Source organism: Sciurus vulgaris, assembly GCF_902686455.1.
Source record: "Sciurus vulgaris genome assembly, chromosome: X".
NCBI lineage: Eukaryota > Metazoa > Chordata > Mammalia > Rodentia > Sciuridae > Sciurus > Sciurus vulgaris.
This window is the reverse complement of record NC_136471.1, coordinates 2748268-2771844: the sequence shown is the minus strand read 5'-3', so window position 1 is coordinate 2771844 and position 23577 is coordinate 2748268. Positions and strand designations below refer to the sequence as shown.

Genomic DNA, 23577 nt, shown 5'->3' with positions numbered 1-23577 from the left:
CCATTTTTGAAACACCTAATTTTTGAAGAGTTACAAAGTTGTGTCCTTTGAGCAAGTTTTGATTTGACCCCTAGCTATTCTGAGCTAAGCCCAGCTCTTCTCTTCGTTGTAGAGACAAGGCACCTGAAGCGCCCTGAAAAGCAGCTTGCCCCCAACTCCCTATTCAGGAAGTAGTGGAACCCAGGTGAGAACTCAGGTCTGAGGCTAGTCTTAGCTCTTCACCCCTCACCCTGTGTTTGCCAAGGACTGGCTGCTCTGCGTGAGGCTCAGCTGGGATCACGGCAAAGTCCACATTCCTATACCACTAAGTCCGAAGATGAGGCCCAGAACTACACCTCTTCAACACATTCCCATGTAGGGTTGCCAGTTGAAATATAGGATTTGCAGGTGAATTTGAACTTCAGATTAAGAACAAAAAGTCCAAATGGGATGTGTGAAAATTATTAAATAAAAATATTTAATATGTGTAACTAACTGTTGATCTGAAATTCAAATTTACATAGCTGTTCTCTTGTTAGTAGCTAAATCAAACAACCCTATTCCCAGAGGATCAGGATGCTTCCCTTGCAGGTAATCCTACACAGGGCCAGGAGGGCAGTTGGACAAAATTCTTTTCCTTTCCAACAAAACTCCAAAAGTCTATGAGACACTATAATCAAATAAATTCACCAGATTGGCTGAATGTGACCTACTGTTGGTATAGCCTGGCTCTCCTCAATTTGTCAAAGCACAAATTACCCATGAGACTCTTTCTTGGCTTTATATTTTACTAAAGTTATTTTAGGGCATCATTAGACTTCAGTGAAATGGAAATTTTACTATTTTTACAAACCCACAGGTTCCCAAAGCAAAAAACACTTCAAGTTAGGAAAGTAGCAAAACATTATTTCGTTTCTTGTCCCTAGGCTGGTAAGGAGTTTTCTCTCTACCATGCTACCTTCATCACAATTGTCTAGATGAATTCACAAATCAAGGCTAAATAACTCATCCTTAGAGAACAAAGGCTCAAATTAAGAAAGGTTTTATTTTTCAGACAAAATAAATAGCATTAACACACATACAAATGCCAGAGAAAGAGTTCACTGGGTTTTATAAAAGAGAAAACCACGCACAGGTGTCAACTAACAATCAGAAACTCTGAAGAATGACCACTGCTTGTGGTGACAGAAGGACAACATGTGCTTGTCTAAGAGGTTGTTTTGTTTGTATCTTTGTGGAAATGCACAACAGTGAAGCAATGCAAGGCGAAGTGGCAGGTAGTCGAATTTGAAGTCCCTTTTCTCCACTCTAATGTGCTCTCATTCTGCTTTCCAGAATTAAAGTAATTGGTAGGTCATTTTACAAAGAACTTTAATATCAAAGAACTCTTCCAAAAATCTAAAATAGACTCAAGGTCATGAGGAAAGTTATACAGGGTAGTGGGGGGTCGTGTTCTCAAAAGCCAAATTTCACACAATGGCAGGCACTAAATCTAGTCACGTGTGCTTGCAATAGAAGAGAAGACACTGGTCTTAATAGAGGCTGGTCTTTTTCATGATGCGCAGGAACTCCTGCTCATTGACCTCTCCGTCTCCATCTCGATCAGCTTCATCAATCATTTCCTGCGAGACAGTAAGGATTCAGGTTACAGTAATTCATAAACTAAAAGGTGATTAAGCAATAGGCTTAATAATGTTATATGAAAGTGTGATTACAGATATGATAGGTAAATAGTTAAACTTATTCCTGATAAATTGCTTTTCAAAACCAAGTCACACATTGTCATACATATCAATTGGAGGGGAATTTGAAGATCACCTTACCTACAGAGGTTCCTGAAACCTACAATAGTAAGTTCAGTTGCACATATGTGTGTTTTTCTGGAAGCAGGGTTCATAGGTGTATCACATTCACAAAGGAGAATTAAGTTGTCAGTAGAAGGACAAGAACACACTAGCTTTTCTTCAAAGATGTACCCCCACCAGAGAAAATGGAACTCAGAAAGGCCAGAGGGCTCAAAGGGAGGAATTCTGATTCTGGACTCAGGTATTACAGACCTGCAGCTCCTCATCAGTTAGGTTCTCGCCCAACTCTTTGGCCACACGCTTCAGATTTTTGAATGAAATCTTTCCAGTTTCATCATCATCGAAGAGCTTGAAAGCTTTCAGAATTTCTTCTTTTGTATCTTTCTCAGACTTAAGTAGAACAGAAAACGCATGAATAAGGAACCACCATGGATGCTCATGTCCTACAGTTCCGCCGCTGCCCACTCACCCTATCTTTTTCAACAGCATAACTTGAGTCTAGACTTGGGTTTTCCAATCTGAGGTGACATTGGCTACTTATCTACTGCCCTATCCCATATCTAGTTCATAACTGCTTCAGAATTCAGTGGGAAGAGGTGTCTGCTTGGTGCAATAAGCCAAGAATCCTTGAGGAATAGGCATGGGGACTTGTTTTGGGGGCCTGAAGAACTGTTCCCACAGGTAGAGGCTGTAGGTTTCTGCAACAAAGCAAGGCTGAGCTTTTCAATGTGCAGCACCAGGTAACAATAGGCATCTACACCAGCTGCCCCTAATTGTTTCTTTTTCAGAACTTTCCCCAATTCTGAAGCCAAGGAGGGACTTATAGGAGAACTAGCCTGTTGGATTTGTCCCTTAACCCCTGCACTCTGTCCCCACATCACTCCCATGGTCTCAATTATGGCCTTCATGACATAGGTCCTAGGTTGCAGCACATCAAATATCATCCAGGGTAGAAAAAGAGGACAAACTTAATAAAATTATTAAAAACCCAGAGGTTAAAAAGGAAATATAGAGCTGGGTTGTGGCTTAGTGTTAGAGTACTTGCTTAGCATGTGTGAGGCACTGGGTTTGATTCTCAGCACTGCTTATAAATAAATAAAGGTCCATTGACATTTAAAAAGTATTAAAAATATGAAGGATTATACCTAAAAAATTATTTATATAAACTAAGGAGATACTGAATTCATTTTTTAAATAAAGGAGCAGTGGGTAGTTAAAATTAGGGAAAATACACTGCTTAGCTGGTAGAGGTGGAATCCTCTTGGTAGGGGGAGCAGGCAAGGAGGAAAGAGAGGCTATTCTACTTATTATATTGCAGAGTTACTGGGGCCCTGAGAATTTTAACAGAAGAAAATAAAATTTCCAAGAGCTCAAAATCCCAAATACTCCAAAAGGGTAACTTCATTAGCTAAAAATGGAGAGAACCCTTAATAAGAGCAATCTGGGAACCCACCTTGAACGTGGGAGAGCTTTACTAGGTGGTTACAAAATGATGAGTCTCCTGATCTCATAAATCAGTCCATAAAGAAAAATGAAGGCATTAATAGATAATTTCAAAGAAACAGAATTGTCAGAGAAAGAGGTAAGACCTATGCCCTGGGAAACATACCTAGGCCAACAGGGGGTAACCTTTCTACAGGCAGAGAGAAGATAAGCCACACTAAGGAGCTAGGAGGTCAGTGAAAGAGCAAGGCCTTATATGTTGGCCCAGTGAGAATAACAGCTCATGTTCTCCTGACCCTTTAGATCATTTAAAAGGGTGACACCTGAGAGACTAGAGAATGGATGAGTATAACCTTAGATGTGCTGGTAAAACATATCCCCACTGTGGCAGAAAGCATTGGGCTGAAGGAACTACCCCTTAGGCTGAGTTGCCCAGAAGAAAAACTGGAGAGAAGAGTTCTGAACATTAAAGTGTATGGATTTTTGTATTGTCAAAATGAAAAGTATTTAAAATTGTTGGCGCTTATAGGTTTTACTGCTTGTCATTATCCAATTGACTTATCAGTTGAAGAAACATAATTGACAAAAAGTGAAATCACTTGAATTTTTACTACTCTACAGGGATTAAAATGATTTCTGTAACTTTATGACCTTGAAAAAAGCCAAGTAAAACTTAGGCATCCAACTTCTCAGTTAAAAATACTATCGTTTATCAGGCAAACTCTCCAGATTTTACTGACTGACTTTTTTTTAGTGAAGTCATGTTTAAATCTAGATTTAAATGTATATACCATTATGGTGGGAAACATACTAATTATCTTAGATAACTTACCATTTTCTGAGTCATCACAGTCAAAAAGTCACTAAAATTCATTTTTCCTGTCCCTTCTTTGTCAATTTCACTTATCATTTTCTTGATTTCTTCTTTCTTAGGTTCAAAGCCCAGGGCCCTCATTGCCACCTACAATTAAAACAGGATCATCTCAATAAGCACATGGAAGCCAAGCAGAGGCAAAAATGATTGCTGAGGGTATTAACACAGTATGCAATACAATAATGTTAAAGTGATTGAAGAACACAGTTATGTAGATCTGATTTTTGCAATTACCTTCTTTTAATAACACATGAAATAAGAAAAGCAGGAAAAAAGCACAGTACATCCTCCCATTACTTTCTGCAGGGAGAAGAAAGTCAAAGGGATCATGTAGTGAGAGAAAGAAGACAAGGAAGAGGAAAGGCAGTGAAGCAGAAATATGTAGATCTTGCCTTTAGTTCCTTAACATCTATGGTCCCAGTTCCATCAGCATCAAAGAGATCAAAAGCTTCCCGGATTTCCTGCTTTTGCTCTTCAGTAAGCTCTGGCTTAGGACTCATCCTTTTACGCTGGGCACTTGACGCCATGTTTGCCTTCTTAAAATTGGAGGCCTTCAGACATTATACAAACACATGAGCATGATACGGTACCTATTTTGTGTAAGACAACTAGAGACAACCATACATATTTTTAAAATAGTTTAAAATATATATATATGTTGCTTAACGGGAGAGAGATAAGGTTTTAGTGGAAAGAACAATGAATCTATTCATGAACCTCTATCCTTCCATTTCTTTCGTGTTATTTTTTTGATGAGAATGACCTGTGTTCCCCAATATTATACACAATGGTGGGATTCATTGTTACAAATTCATACATGCACACAATATAACAATATAATTTGGTCCCTATCTTCCCCCATCTCCTCCCTTTTCTTTAGTATCGCTGTTAGAAGCAAGGAGATCCCTTGTTATTGAAAATCATCCCGAAAAACAGCTACCCAAAGAATTGACTGGATAACTAGAGATGCTCAACTCTCTCTGAATTTCGTGGTGCACCCACTTGCAGTACTCTGCTTCCCAAGAAGACTCTGAATTTTCAATTACTTCTAAATTTTCCCAAATGTTAATATCACAGAACAAAATTCAACCCATTCGGCTCCTTCATTTCATTTCCAAGAAGGTGGAAGTACTTCCTGAATGCCCCATACTTATATTGCAAAATGCGTGTTAACAAGCAGAACAATACACCACCTGCCAGCTCAATGCAAAAACTTTAACAGAAAAGAGGTGGCCTGGAGGCCAGGGTCTGAGAGGGGTTCAGGCCTATGGAGAATCTGGGTGTTCTTTGCATAGGGACAGTCACAGAGGGATTTCGGGAAGGTCAGAGGAGCCCACGGGATGTACAGGGGCCAGCTGTGGGCGAAGAGGGGACAATGGCTAAGCGCAGGCCCAGCAGGGTGGCGGGCGTCTCTAGTCTCCACCCTACCCTTCCGGGATAGAGCTCGAAGGAAGAACTTGCGCGCCAAAGCCAAGCAAGGAGCAAGAGAAGCAGCGTGGTGGGACCGGGGCCTGGGAAGGACTCAGCCTAGAGACACACAGAGGGACCGGGTGGCCAGCACTCACCATTGCAAACGGACTCCGCTGCTGGTTGTTAAGGCAACAGCGTACACACAGATTAGGCGCCCGCCGTTCCCACTGTCCCGCGCGCGCGCGCCCCCGATCCCCATTGGCCTAGGGCCGGAGTGGGTGGGGCCAACCCGGCAAGGCCCCGGACCGGGGCAAGAGGCGTGCGCTGACTACCAAGACTTATCCTCATTGGGCAAGACCACACTGCGATCGTCCATTGGCTGATCCTCTGCTGAACCGGACCAATCCCGTTGGTGGAGGAAACTCGGCTGATTCTCGGCTCACGCTGGCTGGGAGAAAAGGTTGGTGGTCCCGGGCTGGAGCTCCGTGGGTGCAGGCCGCGGGTAAGCGGAGGCAGACTGGGAGGGCACCTACAGAAAGACGGGTAAGAATCATGATCTTGCCCTTGGAGGTCGCCTTGTGTCTGCAGCTTGGCAGGGCGGGAGGGCGAGGAGCTGGGTGGGGCGGTCTGGGTCGGTTGTTTTCTGGACTGCCTAAAACTGAATTTGGGACACCCAACATCAGAGTGGCCAGAAAAGATGTGACCTTACGTGTTGCAGAGGGAACTGTACTCACCCGGCAGGTGAGACCAGGAAAGGGGAAGAGGTATGCCGAGCTTTGTTGCCTAGGACCGCTGAGACTTAGAAGTTGAATTCAGCCGAGGTTTTTATTTTTATTTTTTTGAAAGTGAGCCTTCACGCAAGACTCACTTCAGCTTTCACCTAGCTAAAAGCAGCCCAGGATAGAGAGCCGGGGACGTTGGGAACAGACTGTAAACGGGAGTGAAGAAGATATTCGCAAGCGTGAGGGACCTCAGAGGTCTTCAGAATATCCTGTTTGACATCCACCCTCACATGGTAGACAGTGTAGCGTTGCAGGTCGAGACACCCTCATGATCAAAGTCACAGGAGTGTTGGGAATGTGGAGCTTGCTTGGAGAATTAAAAAAGAATATGCGAAAGGGTATGGCAGAGATGAAACTGCACCAGTGCCCTCCTTAACTAGTTCACTGCTTCCCCCCCCGCCCCCCCCCGCCAGGCGTTGGAACAATAATTTGAGCAGATTGAGGACAGAATATAAGTTTATTGACTGAGAAAGGCCTGGGTGTATTCGCACCCCATCGGTGGCAATTTGCTCTTTGCCCTCCTCCCCTTTGAGCAGTGAACCAGGTTCAAACCTTGCAGTCACATTTGTCTGTTTTCCTGTCCCCAACCCATATTGAGCCTCCAAGTTCAATCAGTTCTGTCCCTGAAATGCCCTTTCTTTTCTCTTTTCACTTCTGCTGCCTCTCAAACCTTTGTATCAGCCTCCCAACTAGTCTCAGCCATAGTTCCCATCATGATCTGCAAAGCCTGGTATGATGTGCTCCCTTCCATTACCCCCACAATTGCTGTCTTTCTCCTCTAACCTGGCTCCCTCCAGCCCCAAGACACTAGTTCTGTTGTTGGGGCTCAAATGCCAGGGACACTCCTACACTGAATTTTTGCCCCAACTGACCCTTCTGTCTTCTGCACCTATGTCTTTTCTTCCTCCAGGTCACCCAGCTGTCTTCTCAGTAAGGCCACCCTCAGTACACTCAAGCCCTTCACCTTACTCTACTTTCCCCCCATAGTACTTATCACTTTCTAACCAACTCAGTTTTATTTATTTATTTTGTTCTTTGTTGCCTCTCCACTAGAAGACAGGCATCTTGGTTTTTTTCACTATTGATGCTCCAGTACCTACAATAGGGAGGAACACAGGAGCTTAGCAAACCTCTGTCAAACAACTAATCAGTAACCCCATTTCCCATGTCTCACATATCTAGTCCACCCTGCTACACCAGATTAATCCTCCCAGTTAACAACTCTGATCAGGTCAGTGCCCTCTGGGTCAACCTTCAGAGGCTTCCCATAACTGTGAAGTAAAGTCCATATACGCCTCCTGCTCTTTTCACTCCACAGCCTGTGCTATAGTCTGCACCAGAAGTGTCCCCCCAAAGGCCCTTGAGTTGAAGACTTGGTTGCCAGGTTGTATCACTGTTGGGAAGTAGTGGAACCTTTAGGAGGTAGGGCCCAGTGAAAGGCAGTCAAGTCACTGGATGTACTCTTGAAGGGGATGTGGAGCCCCTGCCCCTTCCTCTCTCTTTGCTAATCTGTCTCCTTCCCCACATGCTCTGCCATCATGTACTGCCTCACTACAGGGCCAAAGGAACAGGTTAATAGGCCATGGACTCAGACTTCCAAAACTGTGACTCAAAATAAACCATTCCTCTTTTTCAGCTGATTATTTCAAACGTTTTGTTAGAGTGGTGGAAAGCTGGCTGACACGTCGTATTTCCCAGTCCACAGGGTGGCAGCCTTACAGAGTAGAAGAGACAAACACAAGTTTTATCTGGGTTCTGTGCCAACTGTGTGACCCTGAACAAGTCTCTTGAATTCTGAGCCTCAGTTCCTCGTCTGTTGAGTGAAACCAATACTGTTTACTTGACTGGATGCTTTTTGAATCTTAATGGAGTAATGTACTCATATGTAAAAGAGCCCAACATTTAGCAGGTCTCCAGGCAGTCCTAGTTCTTTTCTCTGACTTGTTTTCATTTCCATTACCTGGCACACCTGGGGCCCTTAGGCTTGGCTCATATCTCGTCTTCACACTGCAGCCTGAGTGATCTGATCCTAACTCTCACCTCTGCCTACAACTGAGGGGCACATAGCCCTGGTATGTTAACTTTGCTCCCAGTCTTACTTCATTCATACTTGCCATGACACAACTGGTCAGTTATCAGTGTGCTGGATCTGTGCCACCACCTTGTTTGACTCACTTCTCAGGGGCCTTAGAACTCAGCTTTAGGGTCACCTCAACTGACCCAGCAGCCTGTATTGGTGCTCTGGTCTGATCCTCCTTGGGGCTCAGACATACTATGCAATTCCTCATCTCTCCCGGTCTCCCACATGAGAGGGTGGGCTCCTTGAAGGTTGGAACTGTGTTTTATGCAGTGTCTGCCTGGCAGTGGCTAGCATCTGGTGACTTTTGAATGAGCCCCTCTTTTAACCTTGAGGGCTTGCTTGAACCCCACAGCAGCTCTGAGATAGGCAGATGAGAACTCTTAACCAGCAGCAACAGGGTAATTCGATTGTCACTTGAACCCAGGATGAGAACTTGAACAAGCTGGGGGAGGGGGCTTTCCAGAGGGGACAGTTGAGCTTGAAGGATCTCACCATGGAGAGGAGGGGAAAGCAAAACCCACAAGCAGGCTGAGGGGTTCAGCAAAACTGGGCACTTGCTTCATTCTGAAAGCAAATAGGCAGCAAGAGGAAGCACTGACAGAAGCACACAGACACCTGAGGTCCAGGAGAGGACAAAGGCAAGCCAGTTTGTGCCAGCACAGGAGTGGCTCCCCTGAGAGCTCTAAAGACCCAGCTGTTGACCTCACTGGTCCTAAGCTGCATGTGTTTTCCCCTGTATCACATCTTGGTGTTGTGAAAGGGGAGACCTTACTTTGGTTTTCACAGGACTCCTGCTTTGCAATACTTTCTCAAAAACTTATACATAACGAAAGCATGCACCAGCACCAGGGCAATCCCTCTCTTTCCATTAGATCCTCAAACCCAGTCTCACCAGGATGCCAAGCATGAAGCGAACGACAGGGGAGTCCTCCTTTATAATCCCAAGCTCAGTTCCCATATCAGGATTTCAGACAGAGGTCTGAGGAATGTTGCTTTGCTGTCCTTGGAGGGCCACACTCTACAGATTGAATCCTCTGGGGAAGCTCATTATGTTTGGAGTCCTGTTCTTGTTTCCTCCTACAGATTGGTGCCATCTGCCCATGGGTTATGGCCATCAGCTCCTGGTGGCCACGTTCTTGATTCCTGCATTACACTCCTTTAAAAGGAGGGGGCACTTATCTCTCTTTGTTTGGTTTGAAACACACTGTCCCTTCCTTTTATCTCTAGGAGTCAGTGATCTGGAACATTCCCATGAAGGAGGCAGTTGGGCTATCTTGCTTCTCTCTTCATCAAATCCTGTCAGCAGACCAAAAGTGGAGCAAGGAGCTTGGGTTTTACCAGGACAAGATGGGTCTCTTTTCCGAAATTGTATTTAGCCTAAGACATTGTTCCAGTGGAAATGGTGTGTGCATATCTTGGTTTTTAATGGATTCATAGAGCACCATTCCAAAGGAAACAGACTTAAAGCTTTAGATGTGTAAGCCCCTAGAACTTTGCTCTTTGGAGTCCTATATTCAATAGTTTAGAGCTATTCTATGTATACATGTAGTAAAATAGACAGACATAGCAGAAAATGTACCACATTAACCATGTTTAGGTATACACATTAGTGGCAATAAATACGTACCCATTGTGGTGCAGTCATCTCCACCATCCATCTTAGAACTCTCCTGGTCCTGCAAAATTGAAACTCTATACCCCAAATGACTAGAACCAGGCAGCATTTGTTCTTTTTTCGAGGGGGGTACTGGGGATTGAACTCAGGGGCACTCGACCACTGAGCCACATCCCCAGCCCTATTTTGTATTTTATTTAGAGACAGGGTCTCACTGCTTAGCACTTCACTATTGCTGAGGCTGGCTTTGAGCTCACTATCCTCCTGCCTCAGCTTCCCTAGTGCTGGGATTACAGGTGTGTGCTACTGTGCTTGGCCAGCATTTGTTCTTTTGTGCCTGGTTTATTTCACGTAGCATGACGTTCTCAGTATTCATCCATACTGTAGCCTGCATCAGAATTTCATTTCCTCTTGTGACTGAATAATATTCCACTTTTGTTTAACCATTCATCCATCAAAAGACACTTGGGCTGCTTTCTCCTTTTGTCTAATAGTGAATAATGGTGCTATGAACGTGGATGTATAAGTACATGTTCCAAGTCCCTGCTTTCAATTTGGGAGGGTGTATACCCACCAGCAAAAATGTTGGCTTATTTGGTGATTCTGTGTTTAATCTTTGAGGAATTGCCATACTGTTTTCAACAGCAGCTACACCACTTTACCTAACAGTAAAATTCTACAAGCAGAACACAAGGGTTCGTTTCTCCACATCCTCACCAACACTTGCTACTTTCCGCTTTCTGGTTTTTGGTAATAGCCATCCTAATGAATGTGAGGCTGTCTCTTATTGGGGTTTTGATTTTCACTTCCTTAATGATTAGTGATGTCGCACAGTGTTTCAAGTGTTCATGAGCCATCTTGCAAAGTAATCTTCTTCAGATTAATGTCCGTTGGACCGGGGATTTTCCTGATATTTTTTTAACCTGACTCCTCCCTTGCTTCTCTGAGTTTCTGATGTCCCCAGGCATTCCTACACTTGTGGCCACCTCACTGTGGTCTCTGCGTTCATCTTCTCATGGCCTCCTCCTCTTCTCTCTTTGTCTCTCCTCTTTGTCTCTTGCAGGAACACTTGTCACTGGATTTAGACCCACCAGAATAACCTCCCCATCATCTTTACATCTGCAAAGACCCTTTCTCTGCATCAGGGCACATTCATAGGTTCCAAAGATTAGAATGGAGACAGGTCTTTAGAGGGGTCACCACTCACCCCTCTGTAATAGTCCAGCAGTGTTTTCACATGGCAATGGCAAGGTGAAGCCTGGCCTGGTGCTCTCCTTGTCCTTTCATTGCTTGGTCCCCTCCCCTGAGAGCCGACTCTGTGTGGAATGATCCAACCCCCAGAGTTGACTCTTCTCATCAGATCCTTTAAAAGCAAGTGGTGTGGTGCTATGTGTTAACCTACAAACCTGTCCTAGCTGCACAGGCCCCCAGGTGCCAAAAGCATCCCTACCCTGTCGCAGAGGTCTTAAGTGAAAAAGACACTGTTTACGCTCCTCTCCATTCACAAGGACTCTCCAGGTGGGATTTTTATCATCCTTAGCCACCCTGGCAGGCCTTCTTTTGGTCTACTTCTTTTCTATTCTCATGCAAAGCTGAAAGCTGCAGGGATGATTAAATGTAGTCTTTGTCTTTAATTAAGAACTGAGTGAAGCACATTGAGGTCACTCATGCTCTTCTTTGAATGAAGTGGAAGGAAGGGAGCCAGATCTCTTTCTACCCAAATGTGTTTATAAGTCTCATTCCTTCTTTGCATGTGTGTGTGTACACATGTGTATACACATGTATGCTAGAGATGGAACCCTTGAGCATGTTAAGCACATGATCTACCACTGAACTAAAGCCCACCCTGTCTTATTCCTTTTTCACATTTGAGGTAAGTACTTTACAAAGTATACCCATTAGGCAGCATGAGCTTACTGAGGCCTGAGGCCACTTCCAGGGTGGGTGCTTCTGAGCTTATACCACATGAGGGCAGGTAAACAGTAGAGGCAGAAAGCAATGACCAATAAGGAGGTGGGGTAAGGGAGACTGCTGCTGAGGAAGTAACATTTCTGATGACAATAACAATGGTATTTAATGGGGTGGTCACAGTACTTGGCACTGTGTTGAGGGGGTGTTGCATGTATTTTCTCATTCAATTCTCATAATGATAACAGCGCACAGGGTATCCTGCCAGTAAGAACTAGAGCTGGGACTTGAACTCATGAAGCTCTGGATTCAATAATATATTGCCAGCTGCATTGAAGAGTGGGGTAATTTGTGCTTTTCACAGGCAGCAAAAGAGAGCAGAGACTTCCAGGATCTGAGGCCTCCAGGCTTGGGCCAACACAGCCTGGTTAGCCCTGTCTCGGGATCCTGCAAGCTACTGAGCAGACCGTCATGGCCCCAGGCATGCTTTTCTCAGACCTCTTCCTACCAAAGGTCAATAATGACCTTGGCAGGGTTAGAAGCTGGATAGGGGGTAGAAATCTCCTTGCCCCATGGATGCCATATGCCTTCCCATTTGCTTGTGTTTCCCAGGAAATCAGTGGGCATTTGTGATTGTAGCACCAACAAAGAACAAAACCACATGCCCAGCAGAGCTCCTAGATGGGAGCTTCCATGAGAGTCCTTGTACGTGGTGGCAAGCAGCAGAGCCTCTGTGAGGGTTCATACATACAATGACATACCATGAGTCTGGCAGACACACAGGTGCCCACTCTGTATTGGGCACTGTGCTGCATGCCTGTGATATAGCACCAACCAAGACAACCCAGACTCTGAGGTGTTTTGGTGCAGGTTGCCAAAATCCAGTGTCCAACTACTTTGGTCCTATTATACATTGAGCTAAATGAGTCAAATTTCAGCCACATGCATTTGGAGTAAACAGGTGACAGGGGCCCAGCCAGTATGCAGGGGACTGCGGGATAAAGGGGGGTTCAGAGAAGGCACAGAACTGCAGGATGGCTTTGCTTTTTCATTGGATGCATTGTATTAAGGCCCAGGCATAGTCAAACTTTGAGATACATTTTTCTAATAACTTCCATTATGAGTTCAGAAAACTGCTCCCCCACATGATCGCATCAGATACTGAGAGTCCTAACATCAATTTCAAGGTCGTTTCATCCTTCCATATGCTCACAAAATCCATACACTCACATAATCAGCCCCTAAGGGCACACATGTTAGCCCATTGGTTGGGCATGATGGCCACCTGTCTGCCACCTCCTCACTCAAATTGTATTCTCTGAGCCTAAGGTGTCACAGGCAGATGAAAAGAAAAACGAGATGCAGGACCAAACACTCCATAAATGAATTGTGTTGGCAGTTCCATGTTGTGGGTAAAGGAAGAGGGAAGCACACCCTACAAGCTGTACTTGTTTGGTAACATGATTGGACTTTGTCACTACTCTCTCCTGGTTTTAAAACTGGCTGGTCCCTGCCATGCTCTGACTACTTCCTGAGGGTTTCAGACACTCTTGAGTTCTTTCACACAAAATAAAGATGTCTTTGACTTAACAGCAAGAGTTCTCTTATTACACTCTGTCCACCACCTGCCCCAGTATCCCATGCCTGGACATCATAGGTATGAGCACACAAATCCATTTTATTGACGGGCAAATAGAGTCACAGCAAAGAGAAATAACTGGGTTTATGCACTTCATGACAGGGCCAGAACCCAGGACTCCCTAGGCCTGTGCCCTGCCACCACCTAACAAGTACCCCAAGAGAAAGCAAAAATTATTGAAGCATGTAAGCACGTAAGTGCAGTGGCAAAAGCTACAACACAATGTTCTTGTTTTCCTAACTGGTAAGTGAGATCATTTAACTGACTTCCCATTATGCCCCTGTTCCAAGTATATGATGTTATGAACCCAGTCATGCCCTGCAAGTGCAACCTGCATCACAGGGACATGAGCCGAGTGCTTCAGCCAACAGCTGTAGTTCCAGTTCAGCTGTTTGTAAAAACAGCAGAGTGGGGATGGCGTGCTTTATATATAACATTAGTGTCTATCTCTAAATATGTCTTTAGTAAGAAGAAAAGTTGATTGTAAACAAGACCATATTTTCATCCATAATGGAACAAGCAGTTGTTGAGCCAATGAGAGACCAGGTCACCAGTGTGATAGAGGACATTTCCAAGGTGAGTACAGCCATAAAAAGGTTAACCAAAATCAGGTAGGGAAAATGTTGAGTACTTAACTTACCAGCAAGCCACTGATGTTTACCTATAGGCTGAAAAATACGTTTATTACTTTTATTAAATCAACCAATTCTAGGTATTTTTTTTTACAAGAAAAATATTTTTACTGAAGATATATCTGTTACTTATTGCTTTGAGTCAACCATTATCGGAATGCAGTGACTTGAAAGAACAACAGTTCCTTTTTTCTCAACTCTGTGGTTTGAGCTGAGTGCAGCTCAGGGATTGTTGGCTGGTCTTGCCCTGGCTCACTTGTGCAGTGGCAGGTGCCCAGCAGACCCCCGAGGGGTATGTTCCCAGCCCGCCTGATGCACTTATTTGGCAGTAACTGTTGGTTGTTGGCAGCTCACTTTGCCTTCATATGGCCTATGGTAGGCTAGATGGGGCTTCTTGGTAGAATAGCATAGAAAAGAGTAGATAGAAAAGTTGCTTTTGGGGTTTTTTGTTTGTTTTTGTACTGGGGATGGAACTCAGGGGCACTAGACCACTGAGCCACATCCCCAGCCCTTTCTTGTATTTTATTTAGAGACAGGGTCTCACTCCGTTGCTTAGCACCTCACTAAGTTGCTGAGGCTGGCCTTGATCCTCCCACTTCAGCCTCCTGAGCTGCTGGGATTACAGGCATGCACCACCACACCCAGCCCCACTTGTTGAGTTTTGAATGGTGAGGCCAGTTATGTCAGTAGATTATGCAAGAACAAATGATGGTAAAGTTATGGTGCTATCTCTAGGTGGGCCTGGTGGAAAAAAATGGTAAAAGCACCATTTCAGGCAGAACACCCAGATTGGGAGAGAGGCAGATATGTAGAAGGTGGCTGGCCCTGGCATCCCTTGAGTCTCACACAGCTCAGTTGTGTCAATGTTTAAGGAATAAGTAGGGAGGTTGGTTGGTTTTTAATCAAAACACAAATTCCTTAAAAATTTTAGTTCTACATATTCAACTTTGATATATTCTATATGAACCAAGGAAAACGGGGGTTTGTTATCTTGAGAAAACCCACGTATAGTTTTGTAGTTATCCTAGGGAGGAAGAATATCACAAGTCATCTTTGGGGACACTTATAGCCAACTTATTCAGCAGGTGACAGCAACAGTTTTGCGTTGACAGCATGGAGTTCAAGTGCGCAATTGCCTGCACGTGGGGTATTCTGTCCTTCCATCATCCCCAATTCCCAAGTTGCAATTTAGCCAAGAATCTGGGCACACTTGGGAGGCTGAAATGTAAGCATCACAGCTTACTCTCGATTTGTCGACTCTTCAGAGTTTAGAGAAGGGAAGCAAAGCCATAGGCCTGAGAGACAAGCAGCTGTCTTTCAGCCATACCAGGAGATCTCCGTGGGACAGTCTTCATTGGTTAAACTGAGGCAGGAAGGGATTGGGTGATGAGCCCAAGCCTCTTTGTGGTCAAGAAGTCACGTTGTCCTGTGTGTATGGAGACTGCTCCTTTCTGATGTTTTAAGTGCAAACTCTTAAATGACTGGCTATTTGTTTGTTGTTTTTATAGAGAAATGCCCAGAAATCAGATGTCAGGAGCAAGAAGATGTCACCTTTGCTTTCTTTTAATTTTTTTTTTCTTTCAGACTGTCCAGGTTGGGACTGGGAATGTAGCTCAGTGATAGAAAGTGCTTGCCTGGCAAGCACAAAGCCCTGAGTTCCATTCCCAGTACTGAGGAAGAAAAACAAATAGACCATCCAAGTTTCATCATAGTGGTTTAATTTCCCTTCACTAAATACAAAACATGAGTATTGTCATCAAATCCACCAAGATCTATCGAGTATTATTTGCTCTGTCTTTCCTTCTTGCTGGTTCCAGGAGAGAAGGTGGCACTGGTGATAGAATACCTGAATTATATAAAGCATCTACCTGGGCTTAGAGTTGCAAACAAACATACCTGCCATTGCAGTGGCTCACAACATGTAAACCTGGCCACTTTCTAGCTTCTGGTTATCATCATGCTGGTTCTTCTGCCATCCTTCTCTTTCTGTAGGCAAAGAAGTGTACAGTGATCGGAGGCTCTGGATTCCTGGGGCAGCACATGGTGGAGCAGTTGCTGGCAAAAGGCTACACCGTCAATGTATTTGATATCCAGCAAGGATTTGATAATCCCCGGGTGCAGTTCTTTCTGGGTGACCTCTGCAGCCAACAGGTATGAACTCTGCACCCTTGCCAATCTCCCACAGCACTCCCAGGGGAAACTGTTTCACTTCCTGTGCTTAGAGGCCAACCAAATTGAAGGAAATTATTTTATTGAAAGTTATAGGAAAGAACTTAATACATACATTGCTATTACTCATAATGAATAACTAGCATCTACGTCTCAGCAACTCAACTCCATCATGGAAGCAAAAGCAGTAACACTCTCTGCTTCTATGATCAGATGTGTCTGTGTATCAATAAAACTTTACCCAAAAGTTTTACCAAAGATGTCATGGATTGTAATCTGCTGACTACAAGATGCAGGACCTCAAGGTACATGTTCCTTCTAATTGAGGTAGAATTCACATACTGTAAGTTTCATATTTTAAAGTGTGTGCTTCAGTGGTTTTGACTGTCAGGGTTCTCCAGAGAAGCAATCAATAAGGTAGGGTTGTGTTGAGGAAGAAGGAGAGGTTGAGATATAATTCAAGGAACTGGTCTACGCGATTGTGGGGGCTGGCTGAGCATGTCTGAAATTCGCAGGACCGACAGGAATGTCAGACAGAAGTTGATGTGGCAACCCCAAGTTAGAATTTCTTACTAAACCCACAGTTTTGCTCTCAATGCCTTTGTGTGATTGAGTGCAGCCCAGTCAGATTATCCAGGATAGCGTCCTTTAGTTAAGATCAGCTGATTGTGGGTGTTAACCCTAGTCTAGTGCTAGATGAGATGATGGGACCAGACACATAAAAGTCCATGTCACGTGGTACGTCTCATTGTCATCCCAGCCCTGGTGAAATCCAGTTCTCTCTCTTTCCTGTGCATCTGGGCAGCTGACCTGGGCTGGAGAGAAGATGATGTGCTGGCTGCTTCTTGGCTTTCTCTCTGGCCATGGCCCTCAGGTGGCTCCCAGTGCTGCCCAGCCCTGCATCTGCATCCTGCCACCCCTGCCCTGCCAGAGGAATCCTCATCCTAGGGAAAGCTCCCATCCAGTACCAACTGCAAGGCACCTCCCCTTCCCTATTCAACGAGTGCACTAGGGATTCTCCCACTCTCTCCTGCATTAAATCCACCTCTGATACAGAGATTCTTGTGTTGCCCATCTTAAAACCATGCGCCAGGCCAGCTGCTGCCCTTGATAGCAGAGCTCAAGAACCATTTGTGTTCATTGTCTCTGCAGTCCTTCTGAAAAGACCTTGAGGTGACTATATCTGCTGGTTGAGTCTCATCCTCATAAGACTTGGCCCTTCATCGGCATCTGGTGCTTTTTTCGCTTGCCTTCTGAGATGCCACACTCGCTCCTTCTCCTCCCTTGGTGATTGCCCCTTCTCAGTCTCCTTATTGCTATCATTTCTAAACTTTTGCAGGCTCCAGGGCTTTCTATGAGTCTCTTTTCTAAGTACATACAGTGTCCTGGTGAATCCATCCCACCTCAGGGATTTAATGTACTCTAGAAGCTGCTAAGTCTCCAACTAGATATGTCCAGCTTTACACGTGGCCATTTACCTGTTGGACAGTCACACTTGCCATATCCAGACTTGAGGTCCCCATTCCCTGCCACAGGCTCCTTCCCTACCACAGCAAACTTGCTCCTTCTGAAATCTTCTCAAGTTCCCAAAGTAGCCTACTCTGTCTTTCCAGTTACACTGGCCAAAAACCTTAGATTCATCTTTGATTCCTTTCTGTCTCATCCCATCCAGCAGAAAACCTTGTTGACTGCACTCTAAATCCAGCGACTTTGCACCCTTTTCATTGCTACTACCCTGGTCAAAGCCACCATCATCTTCCACCTAGATGTTACAGGGACCCTTTTAGTGCAGAACTTAGATCCCATCGCTCCTCTGTCCTGAAAACTCCAATGGCATCCAGTTCCGTTTAGAACAAACAAAGATCTGTATAATCACCACCTGCACAGTATACCCCTGCCCCCTCTCTGGCCTCCTCCTGCCCACATTTCCCCTCATTGCTGTGCTGCAGGCACACTGTGTCTCTTACTGCTTCTCGAACTCACCAACCAAGTTTCTGCTTCAGGACCTTTGTACTTGCTGTCCTTTCTGCCAGGAATTTTCTGTGAACTGCAGAGCCTGCTTCCTCACTTCCTATAGGTCTCTGGGCACTGAATGCTAAGCAGCCTGCCCCTTCTGATCCCCTCACTCTACGTTATGTTTCTGCATAACATTTGGCAAGAGTTGATGTACTCTGTATTTACTTTTTATGTTTATGTCCTTATTTATCCCTTCCACCAGAGAGCATCAGCTCCATGAAGACAGATATTTTGACATTTTTTGATCACTGGTGCATCCCCTCTAAAGAGACAAATATCCTTAGCCAATTTTTAAATTCTTTCCAAAACATTCCCCCAACTGCTGTGCTGTGGTTATTGGTATATTATTTCCAACTTTGTTTAAATCCAGTGTTAAAGGGAAACCCTTAGGGGTTTTCCTACACACTGAGCGTCAGAAGTGATCTGCTTTGTCAGAGTAGGAACCAATGAGTTGGAGGCAGTTTTTCCTCAATATCATCAGAACCCCAATAACAGTAAGTGCTTTCCTTAGAACTGAATTACAGAGGACAAGACTGAAGGACAGAGGAGCCAACAAGAAGGGCCAGAACTGGCCAACTTCGGAACATTTTGAACCTCAAAAATGATAATAGTAGTGAATTAAAAGATATTGAATTAAAAAGAACCTGTGTGACCGTAGAAATACGAAGAAGAAAAATTAGGACTGGGGGGAAAGGAAGCTCTACTTTACAGAGGAATTCCAGCTAATAAGTTTAAAAGGCATGCTTAGAAAAAGAATGTCACCATTTTGCAACCAGTACATTGATAAGTGTTCCAGGAAATGGCGATCAAATCAATACCGAAATCAGTCATGGGATGATCACCTCAAAGATGATTTACTGGTCACACAGGGGTAAAGTTACCTTGGGATGGCCAGAATCAGGCAGTCAACTTCAGTGAATGATCCAACTGAGCATCATAATCAGTGGGACCAACATGTGCCTCACAAGGTATGCCCACCCTGGGACAGACACACCTGCACCTATGAGGGACCTTTGCCAAAACTATTGACCGTCAGTATAATCCTGAGGACACAAACAGATGCAAATTGAGGGACAGTCAGTAAAATAACCAACTTGACCTCCTGAAAAATGGCAGTGTTACAAAAGATAAAGAAAAAACAGGGAGTTCTAGACCTTGGAATAAAAACAGCTAGAAAGGACATCATCAGCACACTTAGGGAAACTTGAATATAGAGTCATTGTTAGATAGGAGTAACCAATCTGTTGGAATTTGCCTTGTGATCACCATTTTAGGATTATTCAAGAGAACATTTTGTTCTTAAGAGCTGTGGGCAAAGATTTCAGAGGCAAGGTTCATGCAGTCTATACCTGACTCTCCAATTATTTCCAGACAGGATCATACCTAGATCCCATTATTTCATCAAGATTTGGCAAAATGGTGACATGCCCTTATTTTCTCTTCCCTTAGTCGCTTGGACCTTTGTACATACTAAATCATTGGTTCTTCCCCTTTTATTTGCTGTTTTCAGAGAGATCTTACTCATGATCAAATTATCTCATCTGACCACTTAAGGCTTCTTCGTGTTGGCTCTTGAGTACCTTCTACATGTCCCCAGTAGTCTTCTTGGCAAGCTTTCTTTCTTTCTGATAATGACAGGGTATTCCTGGTTCAACTTGTGTATTTCCTGACCCAAATCTGCAACCAGCCATTTCTGTCAGGAGATTTGATTAAGCAGTAAATTCAATATTTCAAAGTCACAGTCAGGTTGTGCATTGTGTCTGGTCTCTGTTAATGGTATGGGACTATTTCATATGATTTATAATTTTTGTATATGAACTCACCTTGTCCAGGTGGGAGTTCTACCCTCCCCACACAGATTCCCTGAACATGTAACAGGGTATTGTCTCCAGAACCCATAGTCTTCTCATGCCCCCAAACTCTGTTTACTGGGGACTGGTTCCTGGAAAGGGGGCTGTTGAAGGGACAACTTGCTTTCTTTTCCATGCACTTCTGTATTATTTGGATCTTTTATAAGAATGTGTTTCCATATTGATTGAGCAATTATAAAAAGGCAAGCCGCCTACTAGGTACATGTTGGAGAATCAGAATATGAGAAGGCTGTTGACCTGCCAGAGCATGAACGATTCTTTTGTCTTTGTTTGCTTTTCCAGGACCTGTACCCGGCTCTGAAAGGTGTAAGCACAGTTTTCCACTGTGCGTCACCCCCACCATCCAGTAACAACAAGGAGCTCTTTTATAGAGTGAATTTCATTGGCACCAAGAATGTCATTGAAACTTGCAAAAAGGCTGGGGTTCAGGTAAGGGGAAGTGTGGAAAGTGCTGTCAGGAACATATTACCCCATCCAGTCTTCCTGGGCTTAGCCACAGCCTCTTGTTTCTTAAATCTGAAGATCTTAGCATTTAAACCCTGGGCATCACTGGGTATCATGAAGGGCCCCTTGCCGAGGCCTGTTAGAGTTAGGATGTTCTAACCTTACATCCGTGGTCCATCTGAGGCCTCTAAAGCCTATTAGTCTTTGACTAAAAAGCTACAAAATTGAGATAATTGCTTTTGTTTTTATTGTGAGAAAATACCTGTAACATCTTCACCATTTTAGGCATATATGCACTGGCATTACGTCTGTTCCCATTGTTGTACAGCCATCACCACCATCCTTCTTCAAGACTTTCTTCTTCCCCACAGAAACTCTGTCCCCATTGAACAACGATTCCCCTTCCTGGCATCCACCATTCTACTGTCTGTCTCTATGAAATCTGACTACTGTAGGGACCTCATACAATATCCCTCTGTGACTGGCTCATTTCACTTAATCTAACATCTTTGAGGTTTGTTCCTGTTGTGGTGTGTATTGGGATTTCCCACCTTTTTAAGCTGAGTATACTGCATGTTATGGATGGACCACATTTTGTTCATCCACCAGTGGACATTTGTGTTACTATCACGTTTGGGCTGATTGATGTGAATAATGCTGCTGTGAACGTGGTTGTACAAATATCTGTCCCAGGCCCTACTTTCATTTCTTCGGCATCTGCACCCAGAAGTAAGATTGCTGGACCTGAGAGAACATGAATTTCTGCTATGTGGAAACTGCATGCACTGTTTTTACAAATCTTGGTCCTCAGAATGGCCTTGATGGATCTCCAGCCAGTGGGTACAATAGCTCCTTCATGATGACACCTGCCACAGATACTGTATAACTAGGACAAAAGCCTGCAGAGAGCTGGGAATTATACTCCCAGTGATCCTTCTGGGTGCTCTCAGATCCTTCTGGTGTCATTGGCTGGCCCAGTAAGAACAGGCGGTGAAGGAATTTTGTGGGTTCCCATTAGTGGGTTAAAATAGCGACTAGCAACCCCTATACCTTGCACTTGAAAAGACACCCTGCCCTGCTGCCGTTCCCCCCTATTTTTCTCCTTGTTAGGTAGCCAGGGGCTAATTGAAGACCACCAGTAAATGGAACAGGTGGGATTTCAAGTAGATTCTCTCTTGCCAAGTTCCAGACTTTCCACTCTGTCTTATGGAACTGCAGCTCTGCAAAGTTTGCTACTGCTATGGTTAAATTGCCAGAATAGTACAGCACCCATGTATTCATCATAGCCTTTATTACATTAGTGGCAGAGATTAAGCACACTGTATCCCCTTCTTTACCCACATGTAACACTGTTCTGAATTTAGATCAATCATTTCTGTTTGCTCCATATGCAGTCAATATAAGGTATTCTTTTGCATGTTACAGAACCTTATAAAAATGGTATTACATTGAACATGCAACTTGCTGCTCTTTTCTAGAATTATGCTTTTGGAGCTCTATGCATCTTGGAATACGGACTATAGTTCATTCACTGAAGGGGCAGAATAGCTTAGTGAGTAGGGCTGTAGGAAATGGCTTTCTGTGTTGTATTTAAGAAAATATTTCCAGCACCAAGATCAAAAGATTATTTAACATATTTTATCTCAACGATTTAAAGCAGTGCTTCCCACATTGAAGTCCTTCAATCGAGCAGGAGTCTATTTATGTTTATATATGGTGAGGTCAAGTTCAAATCTTTTCCTCCACACAGATGACCAGTTCAGCCCAGTCTTGCTTAATTCTTTCTTCATTGTTCAGCGCCACCTGCAGCATGTAACAAGCCATGCCTTCAGTGTTTGTGTCCAAACTGGACCTATTCCCACACTCCCTCCTCTGCTGTGCTGGCCTCTGTCTGTGCCTGTGCTGGGAGGGAAGTTTGTGGGCTGTTTTCCCCCATGAAGAATCTGTCTGATAGTGAGATACCATGAATAATTGGAGTCTGTTCCATTCCTCGGGTGTGACAAGATAGAAAAAGTGGGAGGTCCAGTGTTTTAAATTGTTTTAAATTGTAATACCATGATGTGTCTGGAATCCACATAGCTGCAGAAGGTGGTGATTATCTTAAGAAGAACTAAAAAGAAAAGCCATTGCAGCTAATAACTAGTGCAGAGACTCCCATGTGAGTCTAGGGAAGAGGTGCCATTTTATTCTTATACATACACAACTCTCTGACTGTTGGAATAGCAATGATTTCTGACTCGTATTTCCCTTTAAATTTTCCTCTGCTAGAAACTCATTTTGACCAGCAGTGCCAGTGTCATCTTTGAGGGCAGTGACATCAAAAATGGAACCGAAGACCTTCCTTATGCCATGAAGCCCATAGACTACTACACGGAGACTAAGATCTTACAGGAAAGAGTATGTAACTTAGACCTACTTGAGTGAGTGGACATCGAAGGGTTTACATTCCTAAGGAAAATGTGTGAACATAGAAAGTTAGTATTTTGAGGCCTGAGTATCAAACTTGGAAAGTAAAATGTGTGGGTGAAATTAAATTTTAAAATAAGAACAGTATGCTTAGTGTGATGGGGTCCTATTCTGAGTATTTTCTGGTACCTGCCTCCTTTAAACTTCACAATGATTCCATAAGGTGGGCAGTGTTATCATCACCATATTATTGATGCAGAGAGGGATCCAGAACCTTCATCAAGGGGCACCTAATTTTCACCTGGCTAGATTAAGCAGCCACTCCACTGAGTGATAGCCACTGAGCTTTCAGGTTGCAGGTGGCCTGGATGAGCCATTACCATCACCTTGAGGCAGTCCTAAGCTGTGGGTGCCATGGTGCCCCTGAGCCCCGGAAGCTTGTCTTAGCTGGACAGCTCTGACTTTATGTTTCCCAGGCATTTGTAGCACATCACACCCTCAGAG

At 44.1% G+C, this 23577-nt stretch overlaps 2 protein-coding genes across 3 annotated transcripts in view; one reads left to right on the top strand and one right to left on the bottom strand.

Annotated features, from left to right (window-relative positions):
• Positions 1-1005: 1005 nt before the first annotated feature.
• CETN2 (centrin 2) lies at positions 1006-5795 on the bottom strand. The gene is made up of 5 exons (XM_079123894.1): positions 5667-5795; positions 4494-4652; positions 4060-4188; positions 2037-2174; positions 1006-1601 (listed from the first exon to the last, which is right to left on the bottom strand). The coding sequence occupies exons 1-5, from the start codon at positions 5667-5669 to the stop codon at positions 1512-1514; spliced, it is 519 nt and encodes a 172-aa protein (XP_078980020.1). The 5' UTR covers positions 5670-5795; the 3' UTR covers positions 1006-1511.
• Positions 5796-5919: 124 nt separating this feature from the next.
• The window catches only part of NSDHL (NAD(P) dependent 3-beta-hydroxysteroid dehydrogenase NSDHL), a 41450-nt gene continuing 23792 nt past the window's right edge, over positions 5920-23577 (top strand). Inside the window, exons 1-5 of one of the 2 annotated variants that reach the window (XM_079123890.1) lie at positions 5920-6054; positions 14001-14111; positions 16160-16318; positions 20506-20652; positions 22936-23064. In XM_079123890.1, the coding sequence (XP_078980016.1) occupies positions 14046-14111; positions 16160-16318; positions 20506-20652; positions 22936-23064 (501 nt within the window). In that variant the 5' untranslated portion in view covers positions 5920-6054; positions 14001-14045. The remainder of the gene's footprint in view (positions 6055-14000; positions 14112-16159; positions 16319-20505; positions 20653-22935; positions 23065-23577) is intronic. The other variant, XM_079123889.1, reaches the window with a different exon arrangement.